Source organism: Gallus gallus, chromosome 6, assembly GCF_016699485.2.
Source record: "Gallus gallus isolate bGalGal1 chromosome 6, bGalGal1.mat.broiler.GRCg7b, whole genome shotgun sequence".
NCBI lineage: Eukaryota > Metazoa > Chordata > Aves > Galliformes > Phasianidae > Gallus > Gallus gallus.
Genome location: NC_052537.1, coordinates 9,206,939 through 9,225,528, shown reverse-complemented (window position 1 = coordinate 9,225,528; position 18,590 = coordinate 9,206,939). Strand labels below are relative to the sequence as shown.

General features: G+C 40.8%; 2 protein-coding genes across 2 annotated transcripts in view; one reads left to right on the top strand and one right to left on the bottom strand.

Annotated features, from left to right (window-relative positions):
• Positions 1–18,590, top strand: part of CABCOCO1 (ciliary associated calcium binding coiled-coil 1) — a 220,722-nt gene that overhangs the window by 96,413 nt on the left and 105,719 nt on the right. The gene's annotated exons all lie outside the window — the stretch shown is intronic.
• On the bottom strand, positions 957–18,474 carry TMEM26 (transmembrane protein 26). Its single transcript, NM_001199598.2, has 6 exons — positions 18,164–18,474; positions 14,122–14,200; positions 9,376–9,489; positions 8,675–8,895; positions 7,548–7,624; positions 957–5,297 (listed from the first exon to the last, which is right to left on the bottom strand). Exons 1-6 carry the CDS (start codon positions 18,352–18,354, stop codon positions 4,882–4,884), a joined length of 1,098 nt encoding a protein of 365 aa, NP_001186527.2. The 5' UTR covers positions 18,355–18,474; the 3' UTR covers positions 957–4,881.

Here is an 18,590-nt window from a genome sequence, read left to right as displayed (position 1 = left end):
AAAAGCATTATACTCTCCTGCCTTGAGTTCCCTTGCACTCCCCTTATATACAAAATTTGTTCAGCCAAAATTCAGACTTATTATTCTGATTGGGTTAAAGGAAGATCAGGGATCTCTCTTAATGCTATTTTAAAATGGTGCTACTCAAGACAGGGAGAGGAGAAACCATATTTAGTCATACAGCAGCAGCAGTCAGAATACTGCCCTATGGTCAGAAAAACTGTACTGATCCACGGATTTGTATGTACAGTTTGACAGCTATCTGCAAGAAAGTAACAGCAAAATCTTTACAAATGTGGTTAACCAATAAGTGTTCCAAACCAATATTTTTGTTTCATTTCAAAGCTGAAAAGATGCATTAATCATTTCCAAAGGCTAAAAAAAAAAACTACTTTCTTTTTGAGGGGGAAATAACGATTAGGTAGTTTTCATCATCTGAGGAAACCTGCATGGAAATAATATATTTCGGGGATCTTAAAAAACCAACTTTCTTGCAAGTTGTTATGCTGTTCAGGGAGTACTGTTTACTGAGTGTTTGGAGCTCTAAGCTTAAAGCATCTGTAACATATGGGCACTTCTGTAAGTGTTTTACAGATGTCTGCAGAGTATTTTCACTAGCAGTCTCACACACCATAACAAATTAAAACCTGCACGTGTTAGGCATAGTCTGGTACCTAAATGCATACATGTATTTGTGTGCTTTTATGCAATCTTCTTTGGGATTACCCTGTGATTTGCATGTTTGGAGGCAAAGGGTCCGCCTGAACGAAGACATCTATCCAAAGGAGGGAAGAATTTACTGCAGTAACTGTGGGCTTTCAAAGCAATGTCTGCAGTCAGAATCTGGCCTAAGTAATTAACTTAACGATGGGAAAGAAAAGTGGTGTGTGGAAAATATAATTAATTGAAACATATAACATTCAGTTCACACACAATAAATTGGCATCTATGCCTGAGGTAACTGCCTTTTATTTTCAAAATAAAGTTGGAATTTTTAAGAAGTAATTGAACATTTTCTTCTATATTCACATAGTACCAGAAAATATAGTACAGTAAAAATACCAGCAGAAATGCAATGAAATAATGGTTATTGTTGCTTTTATTATTATTATTGGCTCAAAGCTATGATCTTATTTGAGCCGAAGTCCAAAAGAAAGCAGAAATACATTTTAGCTGAGGAAAAGACAAGTGGCAAAACAGTGCAGTGATTTGTAATATGTAAGAGCTGCTCCAAAATAATGCCTCCTTTTTTATGATGTTGGCCCATGACATCAGAGGCGGATGTTGGTGGTACGGCAGTACTGGTTGAACCTTCCACCAATATTTCATTATACTTTGTTGCTGTGTGATGGATGGCAGCAGAGGGGCAGTCTGACAGAATGGCATCTGACGTGCAAGTGCAAATGAAGTAAGGGGGTGGAACTGAATTCCTCCATGTGGGAAAAAAATGGCACCCATTGGCATTCATTGACACTTGCTGAATGTTTGTGGAGACCAACCAGTGGATGTGAGCACAATGAGGTGGTGAGTGGTGTATTTCAGCAGTGGCAGTAATGACAGTGGGCCTCCCCCGCTGGTGCAAATTTCTACAAGCACAGCATGCAGCTCTTGTTCATCACTGGTGCAAATGCATAGCTACTGGTGGGGACTGTGTTCAAAAATGTTTTGCAGTATTTATGCTATCAAATTACGTTATTGTGCACTTCGTATTTGTTGTAGTTTTCATAGAAATAAATAGAATTACTTTTGGAGTGACCTACCTAGAATAATCTAGAAGGACAAAGCAGGTACAACGAGATAAATAACTGTAACAGCTAGATATCTGTTTGCCTAAGAGATTTAGTAATGTGATTCTCCTGACTTAGGAGTAAATAACAGTTAAGACAGATGTTCTGAAATCCTCCCATCTAGAAGGATTGAATTTTCCCAATTCCAACAGTTTACTGCAGCATTTTCTGAAAAACAAGTGTGACACCAGTTGTCAGATCTTAAGGAGAATACATTCTACCACTTGCATAGCATGATGCTCTGAAAGGCACCAGTATGACAATGCGGCACCCTGCACCCAGCTGCTGGTTCAACCGACTCATCCTGCTACAAAACAGCTCCATTGTCCTCTCTCTCAAGAAATTTGCAAGAGGAAGGTGAAAATGATTTCCCACTGGGATTTGCTGCTGTGACTGAACATACAAATCATTAGACTTTTTAATTGCTAGCCAGTCTTCTCAATGAATTAGAAATGCACTCCGTCAGTCATTCCTGTTGCTACCTGGCAAATGCGATTTCCCCTCTCCGCATAGGCAGGAGGGCAGGCTGCCTACCATTTAAGTGCTTTGTTTGTCTATCTGTTTTTTCTTCCCTTGCTTTTAAGCAATCTGTCTTTGCCCATAGTGGTGGGAAGGAAAAAGAAAGTCCAAATCTGTTCTATCCTAAGCATGAGGGTGTGGTTCTTATGCATTTTGTAATTGTCTGAATAACGATGGAATCTAGTAAAGAACCTAGCATTGCAGTGAGTTATTCTCAAAGTAAGTCTGATAAGAGCTTTACTGCTACTTAAAATGAAACAGCCTGAAGATCAGGAAATATAGTTGCTTGTATAATACTCCTGCTGTAACTAGTCTTTGTATTGCTGACCCCAGGGAATCTTGCATTTGCTGCAGGCTGAGCCTGGTTGTTGTTGAACTAAGCCTTTAAATAGGTAGCAAGTACTTGCAATTATTATTATTATTTTTTTTTTTGCTGGTGAATTTCAAATGATGTTCTAGGAAGATCAGTACACTTCAAATTAATTAGCAAGGATCCTTTTAACAGGGTAATTACTACATCAGCAAGTGGTGAACTCAATGAATGTGAGTAGATCTGACTTGCGTCAACAAAGAAGAGATGTTGCAGTGCTACCAGCTGATTCTAAATGCACCTTGGTGTGAAAGGCTTTAACAACACAGCTGGTCAGCAGCAGTACTTTAGCTTCTTTGCCTATAAAAGTTGCATTCAACTCTAAATATGTCAACCTTACAACAGCACTGTAAATGGTGACTGACTTTTTTTTCCTTCTGCTGGAAAGAGGCTCAAAATGAGAAGAGCAGGATGTGTTGCATGTTATTCCTAAGGTACAAGTGGTAGAATGGGCTATGAGTGCATAAGACTTGTTTCTTTATGGCTGTGCATTTTCTTCTCTCCTGGTGAAGGGGCCTGATCCTACATGAAACAGATCTCAAGGTTTAACAGCTCATAAAATTCAAACACAGGTTCGCGTGTTTGGGAAATTTTTAAATAGGTTCATTGTTAAATAGGTACATCCTTTGGGGAATAAATATTGACATTTATTATTAATTGACATAATTATAACTGATATTGTAATATCAACATTGCTTATTAGTCTAATACGCATATGACTGCTGTGGTGGTGGCAGGAGCACTTTAACGCATTTGTAAACAGATCCTGTATTTTTTAGATATCTGAGGCCCTTGGTAAAACTGGGGTCGCTTAATAGAGGAAATTACCTTAATTAGGCTACTTCCTACTTGTGAGATTAATTTTTTTTTTTTTTTAATTAACATGCTTTTCTGATCTCATTAAAAGTGGATGTAGAAATCTGTAGGAAGTACCTGCCATTTTCAGTGAGCATATCATTTTGGGACAGATTTTCAAAACTTACTTATCTTTCCAGCTAAGCCCAGCAGGGTCATTGGTTTTACATTGATGTAAAGTGTTCCTGGAAGAAATGATTCATATCCCATGTTATTCACCCCAAACACAAAAGTAAATGCATGCCTTTTTTAAAAAACAGACCTTGACGCTAAATAGGCCAAATGATTCCATGGTATTTAGTGGTGCTTCATGAAGTGTGAAGCACAAGTCAGAATCCTTTTGTCTAGATGGCACCAGTCACATTTGACAGGACAATTTTCTTATTAGATTGTACACCTGAGTCAGGACACTTAAAAATAATAAAAAACTATAAAATGGCAACACTTAAAATCTGCACTCAACTTCAAACACAGTGTAGCAGGAAATAAAAATTACAAGTTTTTTTCCTGGTTTTATATATACACACATACACACACACACACACACATATATATATTTTGTATGTGTTCTGACTGGTAGAAATTTAAAGGCAAGTACTTCTGTAGAAAATGACCAGGTGACAAGCAGGTCTTTGGGCATTTCCCCATGTTTTTAATATATCTATTTATTTGTAAGGTTTAGATTATTCAGACTATGCAGGTCCTAAGAGACAGTCTTTTTTGTGACATTTCATGGTGTTTTGTAGTTTTTAAACTGAAAATCCAGCCAGAAATGGAGTAACACTCAGTGAAGCTTTTCCAAACCTTTCTGAATGAACAATGTTTAGATGTCACAGTAACAGTAGGAATCTGTTATGCCCATTCCCTTGCATGTCTGCAGTTGTCGCTGCTGAAGCTGTTGTTATGCACAGTGATCATAATGTTCATCTTAGCTGTAGCCCAACCACTGAAGTAGGGCTAAATGCTTCTGTGTTTCCTCTGTTCCATTGGGATAGGCTTGTCCTTCTATCTGAATACAGGCAAGTACATACATTAGCAAAGTGCCACCAAAGATTACAACCAACTTCGTTAGTGTGCCAACCTTTCTTGCTACTACAAACTACGGCTACAAAATCCCTGTGAATAATATAGTAGGGAACTGGTCAAAAACCCCCCAGATCCAGTGGGATACAAAATGTCCCATTTCTATGATTTATTTTTTTTTCCTTCAGAAATTTCCCCTACAGTTTAGAAGAAATTACTAATCTCTTAGTGGAAGCGATGAATTGTGCTCAAAGTCAGTTTCACCATAGAAATAGGCCCTTCTGAAGCAGCTGAGAAATGAAATTGGTCTTGAGTCAATCACGGTGCTCAGTGGTCTTCCAATGGAGCCTGGGATTCCTCTTTCAGTGGAAAAGCAACACACTCGTTCATGTCGGCATCCTGCTCAGCAGTAGCATGAGTAGTAGCTTCATAAGGCTCACATGGGCAGCAGCCAACTTCTCCCTTCCTGCTCTTTTGCAGAATAGTACTGCGAAAATCTAACGTTATCACTGCCAAGCGATACAGTTGTAGGATCACAACTAAGATATTCTTAGCTGTAAAAAACACCAGCATCTGATTGAATATTCGAAAGTGGCCCATCAGGATTGAGCGCACAATGAAGAAGGGTCCATCCTGTATGAACAAGCTGACCCCGATGTTCCACAGCTCTGCACTATACCTGCACAGCAGCAGGCTAGGAATCTGCCTGCTTGATGCAGTTGGTTTGCAGCCAATATGCTGTACTGGAAAAAAAACATATGGGTTAAAACAGCTCTCTTAGAACTTAGCTAGGACTGGGCTAAAGCGCAGCTTTTAGGTAGCTTGGATTATAAGTGCATTCAAATGTGAACAATTCAATGTAAAGCATATCCCATTTCTGGGATCTTAAGTTAAGCAGGCGTTTACATAATCTGCCAAAAAGAACCAAAAACCACTTCCCCTTTTATATCCCACAAAATTATCAGCATTTATACACTTTAAAACAAGAAGTAGTTCACTTAATTTTTCTACAACTTCCCCAGATACTTTTCTGTTAAATGAAAGTGCCAAGCTAATACGCATTGTTAGGAAAGGAAAAACACCTTGAATGGGAACACTTCAACTGGTTCCAAGCAAAGACCTTCCTTTTAAGAGATTCAGTTGCAAACTGTTGTCTTTTCCAGGTGTTATAATAAGAATATATCATGTTTGGTGAGAGGCAGTATCAAGCATTATGGACAGGAAGAAGCTGTAGTCCCTGCTTGCCTTGTAAGACTTAAACCACAGATACTTGCTTTTAGCCTTCCGCACATCAAATTGTGTGCAACTGGTGGAACCTGTGTGGATGCATCTCCTTCACTTATAGCGGTAGAGGGCTGGAATGCTTTTGGTGGCATGGCATCTAGAGAAGGGTCATCTGACAGCTTTGTGTGTGGTAGGTATGGCTGCATGTTATGAAAATTCATGAAGTAACTTATTTTCCTGGCGATGGAATTACATTAGTATAAAACTGGTAGTTACTGTGATGCAGTACCAACCACCAAGTAGCACAGCTTACCAAAATAACTCAACTGCTTGGGGTAGCACTGGGAAAAGGAAAAAAAAGATGAGACTTAAGAGCAGAAAATGAGTTGTAGAAGGGGAAACACTTGTTCTGAATCCAGTAGGCAAAGCTTCACCAACAGCAGCTAATTTTGATAGCTTTTAAGCTTTTAATAGTCTTAACTTCATTGCTGTAGTTTTATATAGCATCTGTGAATTGCTTTTTTAGGTCATAGTTACGTGCATGTAAACATTCTGATGCCTGAATGAAAAGTAGCATTTATACAGCTGTACAGAGTTACCTAAAATAAATTGCACCTGTAGTCAACACGTTAAAAATTAAGTTATTGAGCACCAGTTAAATTTAAGCATAGCAGAAAAATAAGCAGAAAAGCAACAGCCAGAGGGGGAAAAAAAAAAAGCACAAGACACATCTTACTCATCTTTACTTAAATTAATGCAATGTTTCTTTAAGTAGCATTTGAATTTATTTAGGTATGTGTAATGGGTTTTTTGTGTGTTTTTTGTAAACTTTGTGCATCTTTAAGGGAATATATTTTACCAGTAACAAAAAAATTTATCTGTGATAAATTGCAACATTGTTTTTACAGAAGGCCTTAGCTGAGCTGAAATACTTAAGTATTTTCCTACCTTCAAAATTGAAAGCAAAGCCTAATGCTGTCCACAAAGAGAAAGCTAATGAAAAATTCCAGGAATCATTTTTCATTATTACTTTATTTGTTCATTATTTTAATTGGTGTGTCAACCTAGTAGTCATCAATTTTATAGAAGATGCTGGTGTGGACAACTTATCCTTGGACTGATATAGTTGACTTGCAAACTTGTTAATATTGGAGGCCAAAAGGGTTGAAATAAATAGATTTTTATTATCTCCTTTGACCTCAGGAAGCCTTTCTGCCTGCAGGCAAAAACCAGCCCGAGTTAGCTGGATGTTGGGCCTTTTAGTTTTGGATAAGAATATACAGTCCCAACACAGTATGATTGTGCAAGTTCCCTGTGTTCAGGTAATGTGTCCTGTGGTAACCCCTTGAGAGCCTGTGACATCTGTGTTTAGGCTGTGTTGTTCCCTGTGGCTGATACTTGCTTATTTCTCTGTAGGATCCAGTGATCTCCCCAGATTGGAACCATGGTAGAATCCATGGCCAGATCTAACCCAGGAGCTAACACAGTGCAATTTACAGCAGTAACAGGCAACTAGAGCAATGCTTCAGTACTGCAGTTCCATTTTTTCTTGAAGTAGTATTTTATCTGGAAGACAGAGGTTAGCCAGAAAAGTGTCTCCTCGAAAGAGACCACAATAGGGTTTCTTCAGAAAGTGTCACTGTCTTTGTCATATGAATTGCTCTTCAGCAGAAGCTCTGGATATAGCCTGTAGCCTGAGCACAATCAGAAGATATGCCAGCAAAACCTTATAGCACGTTCTCATTTCTTGTCTGTGTGCAAGTACTAACCTGCAAGATCAAGTGGAAACTGTAACATACTCCAGGTCCATACAGCAAGAATCGCATTTATGAGAATATAATTCTTCCTATGGGAGGAGAAAAAGTAGTAACAGTGAAAATGCACTTTTCTTCTGTGTTAACAAAAATGTTTTCTGTAGTATTTGGAATGTCATTTAAAAGGAGGTTGAGCCAAACAGTGATTAATGCATGTTTCCAAGTGGTACTAGTAATACTGAGGAAAACAGGCACTTCTTCGTGTGGAATTTTTGTTGTTCAGTCCACATGTTCCAGCTGTGCCATTACACTAAATTCCTGCTGCCAATGTTATAATGATAAGTATATGGAAATATCTCTACTTTGAGCTACAGTCTATCTTTACTCTTGTAATGATTACATATTCCCTGCAAGCCTGAAGCTTCTCTTCCAAATCAGAAGGACCTCTTTCCCTGCTACAAAGCCTCTTCTGCGATATTAAAGCATAAAAATAATAATTTAAAAAACCGTATAGTGTCTGCAAGAGAACCTCTTCTGCAATTCTTTCTCCTTGTGAGAGGTGTTCACAACTCAGTTCTCACTGCTGTGAGAGGGAGATGGGCTTGCATTCCCTGGGAGAGATTGCAATGTTGAATATTCACACCACAACTACACTGTTCCCTTTCTCCTTACCTTTGAACACTGTTGTTCTATTGTGAAGAAGGAACTAAAAATGAAATAACTGAAGAATCAACTTGGATAATGAGTCACTAAAGGAAACTCGAGTTACTTCCATGTCAGTCTAAAACAATTCATTAACCTGAGAAGTGTGTGTAGCCAGTTTCAGCTGCTGTAGCTGTATGACCTCATACCACATGTAGTTATGCTAGTTGCTTGGCTTTTTGTACTCTTTTGTTGTGATGAATGTGACGTACTTCTGTTAGCAATGCTTGAGTAATTTCTAACAAAGCTCATAGAGCTGTTACATCTTTTACAGCATAAACACAGGAGTAGGAAAACAGAGCACTTGAATGTGGCCTTCTGTTATCAGTGGGAATACAGTTCCAGTGGTCTGGATGCCGCAGACAGCACAAACAAAGCTTCAAACTAAACAAATCTCTTTTGCAATGTGCAAATTATTTATGTCAGCAAATATTCCTTACCGCACATCCTCAATGTCCAGGGTTTCACTAGCAAATTCAAGTATATCTGCTGCTGTTCCTACAAACATGAGAAGCAGCTGGGACAACTGGTCCCGTGTGATTTCAACCCCAATGGGGAGAAGCCATCTCCCAACTACTAGAAGTAGTAGAAAGGTCTGGTGGAGGGCCAGGGTCCATACAGTCTCGCAGATTGTGGAGAGCTGATTCACCAAGACTTTAGCCTGTTTAAAACACAACAAAAGTAACATGCTGTAACTTCAGGAGACTTAACATTAAAGCCAGCATTAATCCTTAAGCCTGTCTTTGATCTCCTTCATGGAGCATTACAGAAGATCATTTCTGTGTGGTGGGTATTATTTGAAAAAGACATATTAATACCATTTTTGGGTAACGAGTATTGATTCTTTCTCCGCACTTTTTTTTTCCTGTTATCATTTTTTAGGTATTACCATTTGCAGAACCATCATCCAGACACTCTAAATTCAGTTAGATTTTGAAGAGAAAAGTATTGAGACTTCCTACCAACAAGTGTTAATACTTGGCAACACGTCGGCCACTTTTATCATGTGGCTTTATGAAAGCCACATTTTCTTTTGGTTACTATTTAAAGTGATTGCCCAAATAGACATGACAGTCCTTTCCAATTGCTTTTTCTCAACGTTTCCTAAGTTCCATACTAGGAACAGGAAAAGGTGTCCCACCGTCCGAATGATGTGGTGATCTATTCTCTCGCTTCCATCACTGCTGTCTGGAGACTGACTGATGTCTTGATTGGTGACATTTAACTGAACAGCTTCAAGCTCATTACTGCAATACTGTTGTGAAAAAAAAAAAAAACATCACATAAGTATTAACATCGAGCACAGGGAACAGATGTGTTCTGTGGCTGAAAGAGGCCTGCAGTCTTGACGGTGAATGTTTACAAAGGTACATGCTTGTTCTGAATGCAATACCCCTCTTTCTTAGAAGGGAAGAATTTGTCTTCAGTAGACAGGAGAGATGTGTTGGTAGGCCCTTGGGAAGCTTTAGGATTGTTCTGCAGAAGCAGATGTAAATTCAAAGGCTGATGGAGCAGGTGATACAGTTTCCCTGCTAAAACTGCACTCTGTCTGCAGCTCTCTTCAATAGGCTGCTGGGTTTTCTACGTTGCCTCTTTCTACCTAGAATGGTAGAGTAGGGTAAAAATCGCTCTTCTGCTCTCTTATGCTTATGGTCAGAGGCTCTGTATGCAAACTTGTTTTCCAAGTATCTGTTTTAGGCTTCTGCTGTCCAAAATAAGTTCACTAAAAATGCAGTTGTTTTCTTATGAGATTCCCCTCAAGGCTGCAATGAATGGGGCTGAGCTGTAGGCGCATTTGGGTTATATTTCCCCTCCTCCTTTCTCTGCAACTTTGCCTATTTTTCAGGAAGTTCGTAATGTGAGAGATGAGATTCAGAAATAAGTAGGAAAAATGAGTCAGTTGCCTGCCCCTGCAGAGTGTAAACATTGGTGCTTTAGTTTTTGCATGCACTGCATCCTATGGGAAAGTAAATGTTAGCAAAAGCACGCTGCTGGGTGCAGCACAGTGATTGAGCACCAGGAGGTGCACTGCTTTCTGCCTTTGTCCAGCAGATACTCCTGGGGTAGCTGGGGCCTGGCTCCTAACATCTGTCCTCATAACAGTCCTTACTATTTCATTGTAATAAAAAAGGGGTAATTAGAAAATCAAACCAGGCTGTCAGGAAAGACTTCTATCCCGCTCTACTTGTGCCAGAGAATGCCAAACGATTTGCATTTCTCCACTGGGCCCCCCGCCATTTTATTGCACGAGGAGTGATTTTCTGCAACAATTGGAATGTTTGCGTGCATACTGAGCAGCTCTATTCAGCACAATGCCTGCCAATAGATGGGCAACATTTTCCAGCAAATGTCACAGTCTAAAAAATGTCAAAGCCTCCTTTACTTTGTCTCTGATGATACTGCTCATATCTGAGCAAGTGCTGCCTCTTGCCTGACGGTGTAGATAAATGGAGCAACTTCCTGTGGCCTGAAAAATCTGGAAAAAAAGTCAGTGCTTGTTGCTTTTACAATTGGTGATAAAGGCTCTGAAACTGAATGCATGGCTTATTTGCACAATGGGTGTGACAGCATTGAAAGATTGTCACCAAGATGTTGGGGGAAATATTTCCATTTGGAGAAGGGAGGTCTTGAAGTTCTGGGTATGGAAACAAGGACAGGCAGGGGCTGGGGTTCTGCCTAGCTGCTGCCTTGTGGGGCTGACGACTCCCGGGTTGTCCCCACAGGTTGCTCCTGCATAGCCTGCTGTGGACTTGTTTTGTTTTCTAGCTGCGCACAGGCATGGAGAATGATTAATAAAATAAGTTCACTTTATTTATGTCTCTCATAGGCTCCTAATACGCAGTTTTTGAAACCATTCCTGACTTGATGGGGGTTGACCAAATGGTGCTCCTTAGAGCCAGATCTGAATCTCTCTGCCTGCAGGCTGGAAATGGAGAACTGCATCTGCAGAGTCAGGCATTTAAATCAACCTCTAATTTTAATTTAAGTAGGTTCCTCTCTTCTTTTGGTTTGTTCCTCTGAATATTTATTAAGTGGTGATTGTGGTGCTGGTTCACTTGAAAGTTTGGAAAAGAGCCTTTATTTTGCATCATGTATATGCATGTAAATAGACCTGTTGGTGCCAGGCATATCTGCCTAGCTAATTGTGTATGTGCAGTGACTTAATGGGAAAGTGGCAAGGAAGAAGCCCGTACAAGGCTTCATAGGCAGATGAACGTGGTTTACCTGCTTAACTCTACAGCCTTGTTACTCATAGGTGTCTGAATGTATATGCAGCCGAACAAAAGTGCTTAATGCTTACTGTGCAAAAACAAAACAGGAAGAAATTGTACACATCTTACAGAATTTCTAGCTAGGTTTACTTTTTTTGTTTCTTATGAAATGAAGCTGATATTCCTCTGATCTATAAAACAGCATCAAAATGGAAACTGTTTTGCATGACATATTTTCTTAGTACCCAGCCTGCAAAGATCTGGCTGGTGGTGCAGGGGGACCCCCTGAAATACTGAACTAATTCAGCAATTTTCTATTTGCTTCTTATTCAGTGCCAGATAGAAATGAGGTCAGCTAAAACTTTTTGTAGCAGACCCAGCACTGAGGTGATAAAATTGCTGCTGGAATAGCAGGGCAGAGTGCCCTCAGTCCTGTTACCGTGTGGAAGCTGACAGCCCCTGCCAAGCAACAGGTACCCCTCGCTCTGCATCGCTGGAAGCAGTGTGGCCGTCACTATGGCAACACACACGATGTCAAATTCAGTATTGTGACTTTGCTTCATTTTGCTCCTACTAGAAAGCTGAAATGTAACACAGGGAGAAAAGATTGCTTAAGCTGTTTTCCCAATTCAGGAAGACAATGGGTGTGGGAAGGGAAAAATGATGCACAGTATCTCTTCTGGAAGAGTGATACACTGGAATTTTAGCTGGTAAGAGAATGTCAGAATGAGGCTGAGGGAATGGGCAGGAAAATTGATTATTTCCTTAGTGGTTAAATATATTTATAAAGGTTCACCAAGTATCCATCTTACTTTTGAGCAGGATGCCCGCATGAATACTGTCCTGGCAGTCAGGTAACCACTGCTAAAGGTGGTCAGGTGGTGCTTTGTGGCAGTAATAGACAAGGTGTATGAAAAGCTAAGAGGCATTTGTTCATCTGAGGTCTTACGCATTTGAAGAATTATTATTTCTTAATGGAATAAATGGTTTTAATTTTCTTGCTGCTCTGTTTTGCTGACAGCAATTTCTTTTGCTCAGTACGATGTAATTTATTTTACGGAGTCTCTCCCAAAGATGCATTTCATCCCCAAATACTTCACTGCAAAGCAGTACTTTCTATGCAGTCAGTATTCCACTTTGATAGATGAGTGGCATTACTTCTGTCCAGTTCTGTGGTACTTGGAGGCAGAATTGCCTCAGTCTTCAGGAGAGACTGTGCATTAGCACATGCCTGAAGTAACAGCACCAGCACACACAGCTGATGTTTCCTCTTAGGTTTTCAACAAGAGATTAAAGTTCTGACGCCTTAAAGACCACAGACCGTTCTGATGGTGTGTGTATAAAAAGTATGGACCCATTCTGTTATTATTTTAATAAGGAACACTTCAGCAAAACTTTCATCAGAAGAATAACACTTGTCTGGGTGCTGTTTGATATTGTTATGAGGGCTGCTCCCCTTCTAGAGGTATTGCTTTTGAATCTGTTTGATCGTGCATTTCCAGAACTCTCTATCCTATTTCTCCGGGTATAAACTAAGCTGTTAACTTGATATACTCCCTCTTTAATTCACAGTAACAGTATATCAATAAGAACAAAGTATGCCATGTTCTAACATCATTTTGGGAAATAAACTGCTGCCTCTGACTACAGAATTAGCCTGTTTTGTGGACCAGATTTAACTATGACAAATGTTCTCAATATCCACGTTACCTGTCTGTGACTGTTTAAGGAGATTTGGCAAAACAAGATGACAATAAATTCCCGCTGCTGTATTTAGAAAAAGCCTCAGGCATTTTCAGTGTAAACACAATTTTGAATATTTGATTATACTTCTGTGGGCTCTAACAATGTTTCAAAAGAGAAAATAAGGGACTGTGTCTCCTTAGTCTAATTAATGTTTCATCTTCTATCACTTTCTGTTTTGCTCCTACCAGGTCATTTTCTGCCAGGGTAGTGCAAAAATCCTGGGGCATGCGAAAATCCCCTTTTTTCTGCATGGAAGTTCTATGGGGACTTGCAAGTAGCTGGCACAGGGCAAGGGCTCGCTCGCGCTTGGCATGGGCTGTTGGGCTTTGTCTTCACCCTAAATGGTGACCTCAGTTGCCACAGGAATCATTGCCTTTAAAATTGCTGCCACACACATTTGGATCCTGAAGTGCAATCCAGATACCCCTTCCCAGATCATTGTATAGCACACAGAAATTACCACAACAGCCAATCTGTGGTAGGAATCTGTGAATATTCTCCTAGATTGCAGCACACGAGGTAATTTAAGAGCCTTTTAATTGATAGCTACTGCAATTTTGGCTTGCTTGGAGTTGTGATACCTGCCTGTAAATGCCATAAAACTTGTATTTTGTTTTACAAAGGCCTCTAAAGCAATGAAATTCTTTCCGCATCCTGAGCAAGATTAAAGCTGGTATCCCGGGGCTGAAATGCCGTATTTCATACTTCTAGTCTTCAGTTCCTCAGCCAAATACAAATAGTCTCATTTTAGCTAGGAAAGAGGTTCATTACTTGATATTAGGAAATGCACAGTTGTCCATAGTCCCAGCCGGATTGGGAGGCCCACCAGCATAAAATGGAAAATTGGATCAAGGTCTGGCATTTATGCCTAAATCCAGCCCATCAGATAATCCATTTCAAGCCAGTCCATCATGTTTCATAATAAATACCTGTGTCCCATGGTGAATTTCCAGTAGCCATAATGATGGTACTATGCAAATCAGATACAAAAAGATTGCTGGGGAAAACCTGCAAAGGAAAAGATAGCTTGGTATTATACCACATTGTAAATATCTTGTATTCTCTATCATTATCTCAGTTGTACTTGGAGGATTATACTTACATTACAGTTCACATTGGGCTGTAACTGCAAATAAGAGCTGCAATTCTTGCTGAATTCCTCACACTGTCAGCATTATGAATTACAGTTACTTTTTTTTTTGTTTGTTTTTGTAAGCCTAAGATCATATATAGTCTATTTAAAATCTCTTCTCAAAAACTACCCAAGTATTTTAGCTGTTTGTACTTCCATCATGGCATTCTCTGTATTTAAAACAAACAACAAAAAAAAAGTCTAGCTCTTTTAGATCTCAGGAAGGATGAATCATCAAATCACTTGAGTTGGAAGGGACCTATAAAGGTCATCTGGTCCAAAGCCCCTACAATGAGCAGGGATGTCTACAGCTAGTGTCATTCCACTGAATGGTGCTGGGATAAAGGCTGTTGATCAGAATCCTGGTGGCACAGGAAAGTTGGAAACAGCATCAGTTTGCTGAAAACATTTCTTGAGTTAGATTTTTTCAGTGCAGGCTAAAATGATTTGTGAAAATGAGCCTTGCCTTTCTTCCCCCACTTGTGCTGGCAACTGTCTAATCTTTTTAGGATTTCTCTCTCCAGTTCATTTTCTTGTTACTCTTTTGTATAACTTGTGATGGTGAAGCTTTATGATCTAAAGCTTCTTGATCTGAGTTTATTCAGATGTACTAGAGAACTTTCATTACTATTCCTGCAAGTACTAATTCTTGTGAGGGTTGCTGATGTTACAGCATCAGTGGTTAAAGGAAAAGCAACTGATGTCATCTACCTGGACTGTCCTGCATGACATCCTGGTCACCAAATTGGTGAGAAATGGATTTGACAGATGGACCGCTCTCTGGATAAGGAATTGGCTGGATGGTTGCACTCAGAGAGTTGCGGTCAGCGGCTCAATGTGCAAGTGGAGATTGGTGACAAGTCTTGTTCCTCAGGGATCAGTGCTGGGACCTGTGCTATTTAACATCTTTGTACATGACATGGACAGTGGGACTGAGTGCACCCTCAGCAAGTTTGCAGATGACACCAAGCTGAGTGGTGCAGTTGACGCACTAGAGGGAAGGGATGCCATCCAGTGGGACCTGGATAGGCTGGGGCTCTTCAGCCTAGAGTAGAGAAGGCTCCAGGGAGACCTCACCGCAGCCTTCCAGTACGTGAAGGGGACATACAGAAAAGCTGAGGAGGGACTTTTTATTAGGGCATGTAGTGACAGGACAAGAGGAAATAGTTTTAAACTAGAAGAGGCTAGATATGGACTAGATATTAGGAAGAAATTCCTTACTGTGAGGGTGGTGAGACACTGGAACAGGCTGCCCAGTGAGGTTGTGAATGCCCTCTGCCCTGGAAGTACTCAAGGCCAGGCTGGATAGGACTATAAACAACCTGGTCTAGTGGGAGATGTCCCTGCTTATAGCAGGGGATTGGAACTAGATGGTCTTAAAGGTCCCTTCCAACCCAAGCCATTCTATGATTCTATGTTTTCCTATAAAATGTGTGGCTATTTATTTATTCATTTTGCAATTCTTATCGTTTTGGATTAGGAATGAGGGTCTCCAATGCCAGCCCTGCCATAGTATGGAGCGAGCATCACAGCGATGCTTCTGAGTGGGAGCAGCTTCTGCACCACATGTACACCTCAGGCAGAACAGTGAGGACAGCTTCAAGACACTTGTTTGGTTCCGTCTGTCTTGTCAGCAGCACACATGGCAGTGAAATTAAGTTGCTTACAATTGTGTACCTGCAGCAGTGTTTTGGTCAAATGGATGTATTGTTAGCTCATATCTAGAATGTACCTTCATTTTTGTAATAATGACTTTTTCAGAGATTGTTTTGAGGAAGAAAAACAACCCAAAATCCAGCTGCTCAGGAAAATCACGAGTTTGCTGAACTGCTCTGAAAAGTTTCAGTTAATCCCCCTAAATAAGGTAGTCTTGAGTTGTCGTGTGTTGTTTGGTTTTTATAGTTGGTTTGTGTTTCCTTTTTTACATTTTGCTTGTTCTTGGGGTTAGAAGGTGTGCTTGAGTGTTTGTTTGTTTTCCTCTTCCTGAAGTTAGTGATTCTGTGGAGCTTTGGCCTAGTTATTTTGGGAGAGAACACACCTCTCAATTGAATGGGAGGACTACTTTATTTTACAATATTTACTATAGGATTTTAGCACATGAGAAATCTGTCCAGCTGGCAAGTTAGCAATGCTGAGCTAATGATAACATATCTGGCCAGGAAAGTTCAGGAGCTTTAACCCTGCCTTTCTTTCAGAAGGAGCACTGTAGAGCAAACGTTACTTGACCAGGCACACAATATTACTCTTCCTCCACATGCTCTATTTAATTATTTCTGCTGACGTAATAAGCAACTGTCTTTTGTCAATAGTGTACGGTGAGCATATGAGGCTTCTGGAGGCAGGAGAATTCTGCAGTACTCTCCTTTGCTTGCATTAGTAGACATGCATGGAGGCATTTCTATAAATGCAGATGATACTACTGGTTCTGAGTGCGGGTGTTTGCCACCAGAGCAGAAAGTTATCCTGTTGTGATTAGATGCTGCTCGCTTGTCTGCAGTTCTCACCTACAACATAATTTACTGTGCTTCTTAAAGTGCTGGACCATATTCATTTTCCTTCTAGTTAAATTTAGCCCAGACTTCTAGCATACATTCATTAAAAAGAAGCTGCTTTCTGTATCTCTTGGGTTTTTTTGTTAGTTTTTTGTTTGATTGTCCAAAAATAGGCTTAGCAAGCATTCCTTCATGAAGTGTCTGCTGCCTCTTCCTCACCCCAGTGAACCGGGTCTGTTTACTCTGCCTCTGATTTACACATGTGCTCTGCTGTTGTTAAATCTTCCTGTATTCCAGAAATAATCACTGCTTTTATTACATTTAAATTTAGACTATGGAACACTTGTGAGAACTGTCATACAACGTCGCTTCTGTTATAATGAGTTTCACAGGTTGCAATAGACAGAAATATAAGGTCATGGAAATCGCTTGGGTTTTTTTTTTTTTTTTTACCTTGAATTTTTCCCAGTGACACTGGGACAAAAAACCCGCAGTTTGAGATCTTTACGAAGAGAAGGTCCTAATGAAACCTGGACAATTGCTTACATGCCTGCTTCCCTTTCACCAACCATTTGTTTTGGCTGACTGACTGTGCTGATGAGCTGTAGATGACTGCAGTCATTCTTTACATACGTGTAAAAACCCAAGTGCTTGGACAAATGCTGCTATGACTAACTTATTTTGCTCATTCCTCAGGCAGTCTTTCCCGCATGAAGGCTTCCCTCTGGAATAGCCTCTTACATTCAAATCCAAATGCTTAAACTACTCTTACTGTGAGAGTTCTTGCTGCTCATCTTTTATTTGATGCTGAGCTTTTGTTCATGCACTAGCATGGAAATAGCACTGTTGTGGGTAGCAGGGACAAGGAATGCAGTCCAGGGAATGAGATGCCTGCCAGGGAATGGCTGGCTGGGTGAGAGGTGTGGGGCCCCTGGCATCTCTCTGCCTGTGCTCCTGACTGGCTGTGGCATCCTGGTGCCCAATGACCCTGCCAGGGAATGCGTGCCCCCGCTTCCCCTGCCCTCGGATTGGTGGCTCCAGAACACGTAGCTTTTGCCTGCAGCAAAGTTCCCATGTCTTTCAGCTGTTAGTGCACATTCACTATTGTACAAAGAGTGGCTCCCAAGTTATCTATTCCAAAGCTGCCCCTCCTGAAAGCCCTCTGGGTTTGGCCACAGACTAGCCAGGACTTCACCACTTTTTCACCACCCCAGGTGCTGCAGGGGCAAGACTGCAGCTCCCTGAAAGCGTGGCAGAAAGGAAGCCAAGGCAGCAGCCCCACGTCTGCAGCTAAGTACATGCAAAGAAGCAAGAGGGGCTCCGTTGGAGCCAGCAGGATATGCTCACCATTTGTAGCCTCTGCCTTGCTTAAACTTGAGCGTCAGCCCTGTCTCCAGGCAAAGGAGAAGATTGAGCAGTGCCAGCAGCCAGTACTTGGGTTCTTTCTTCACTTCAGTCACTCTCCATACCCCGATGAGGGAGTGCAGCACGAACAGCAGGCGAGTAACAAGAGCGTTGAGCAGAACCATCAGCTCCATCTCGGCCCAGTCCCTCTCCACTCTCCCCACACGCAGGCCCAGTGCCTGTTAGTAGCCCAGAGAAGCTGCTCTGGGAATCACAGCAAAGCCCGCACAACGCAGGCACGCAGCTCTTTCCTCTCGCATCTCCACAAAGGGGCCCATTATAACAAAAAAGAAACGGTATCGCCCCTCCCCCAGACTTCCTGAAAACTTTTTGGAGAGAGGAAAAAAAAAAAAAAAAGCTCACGCTTCCA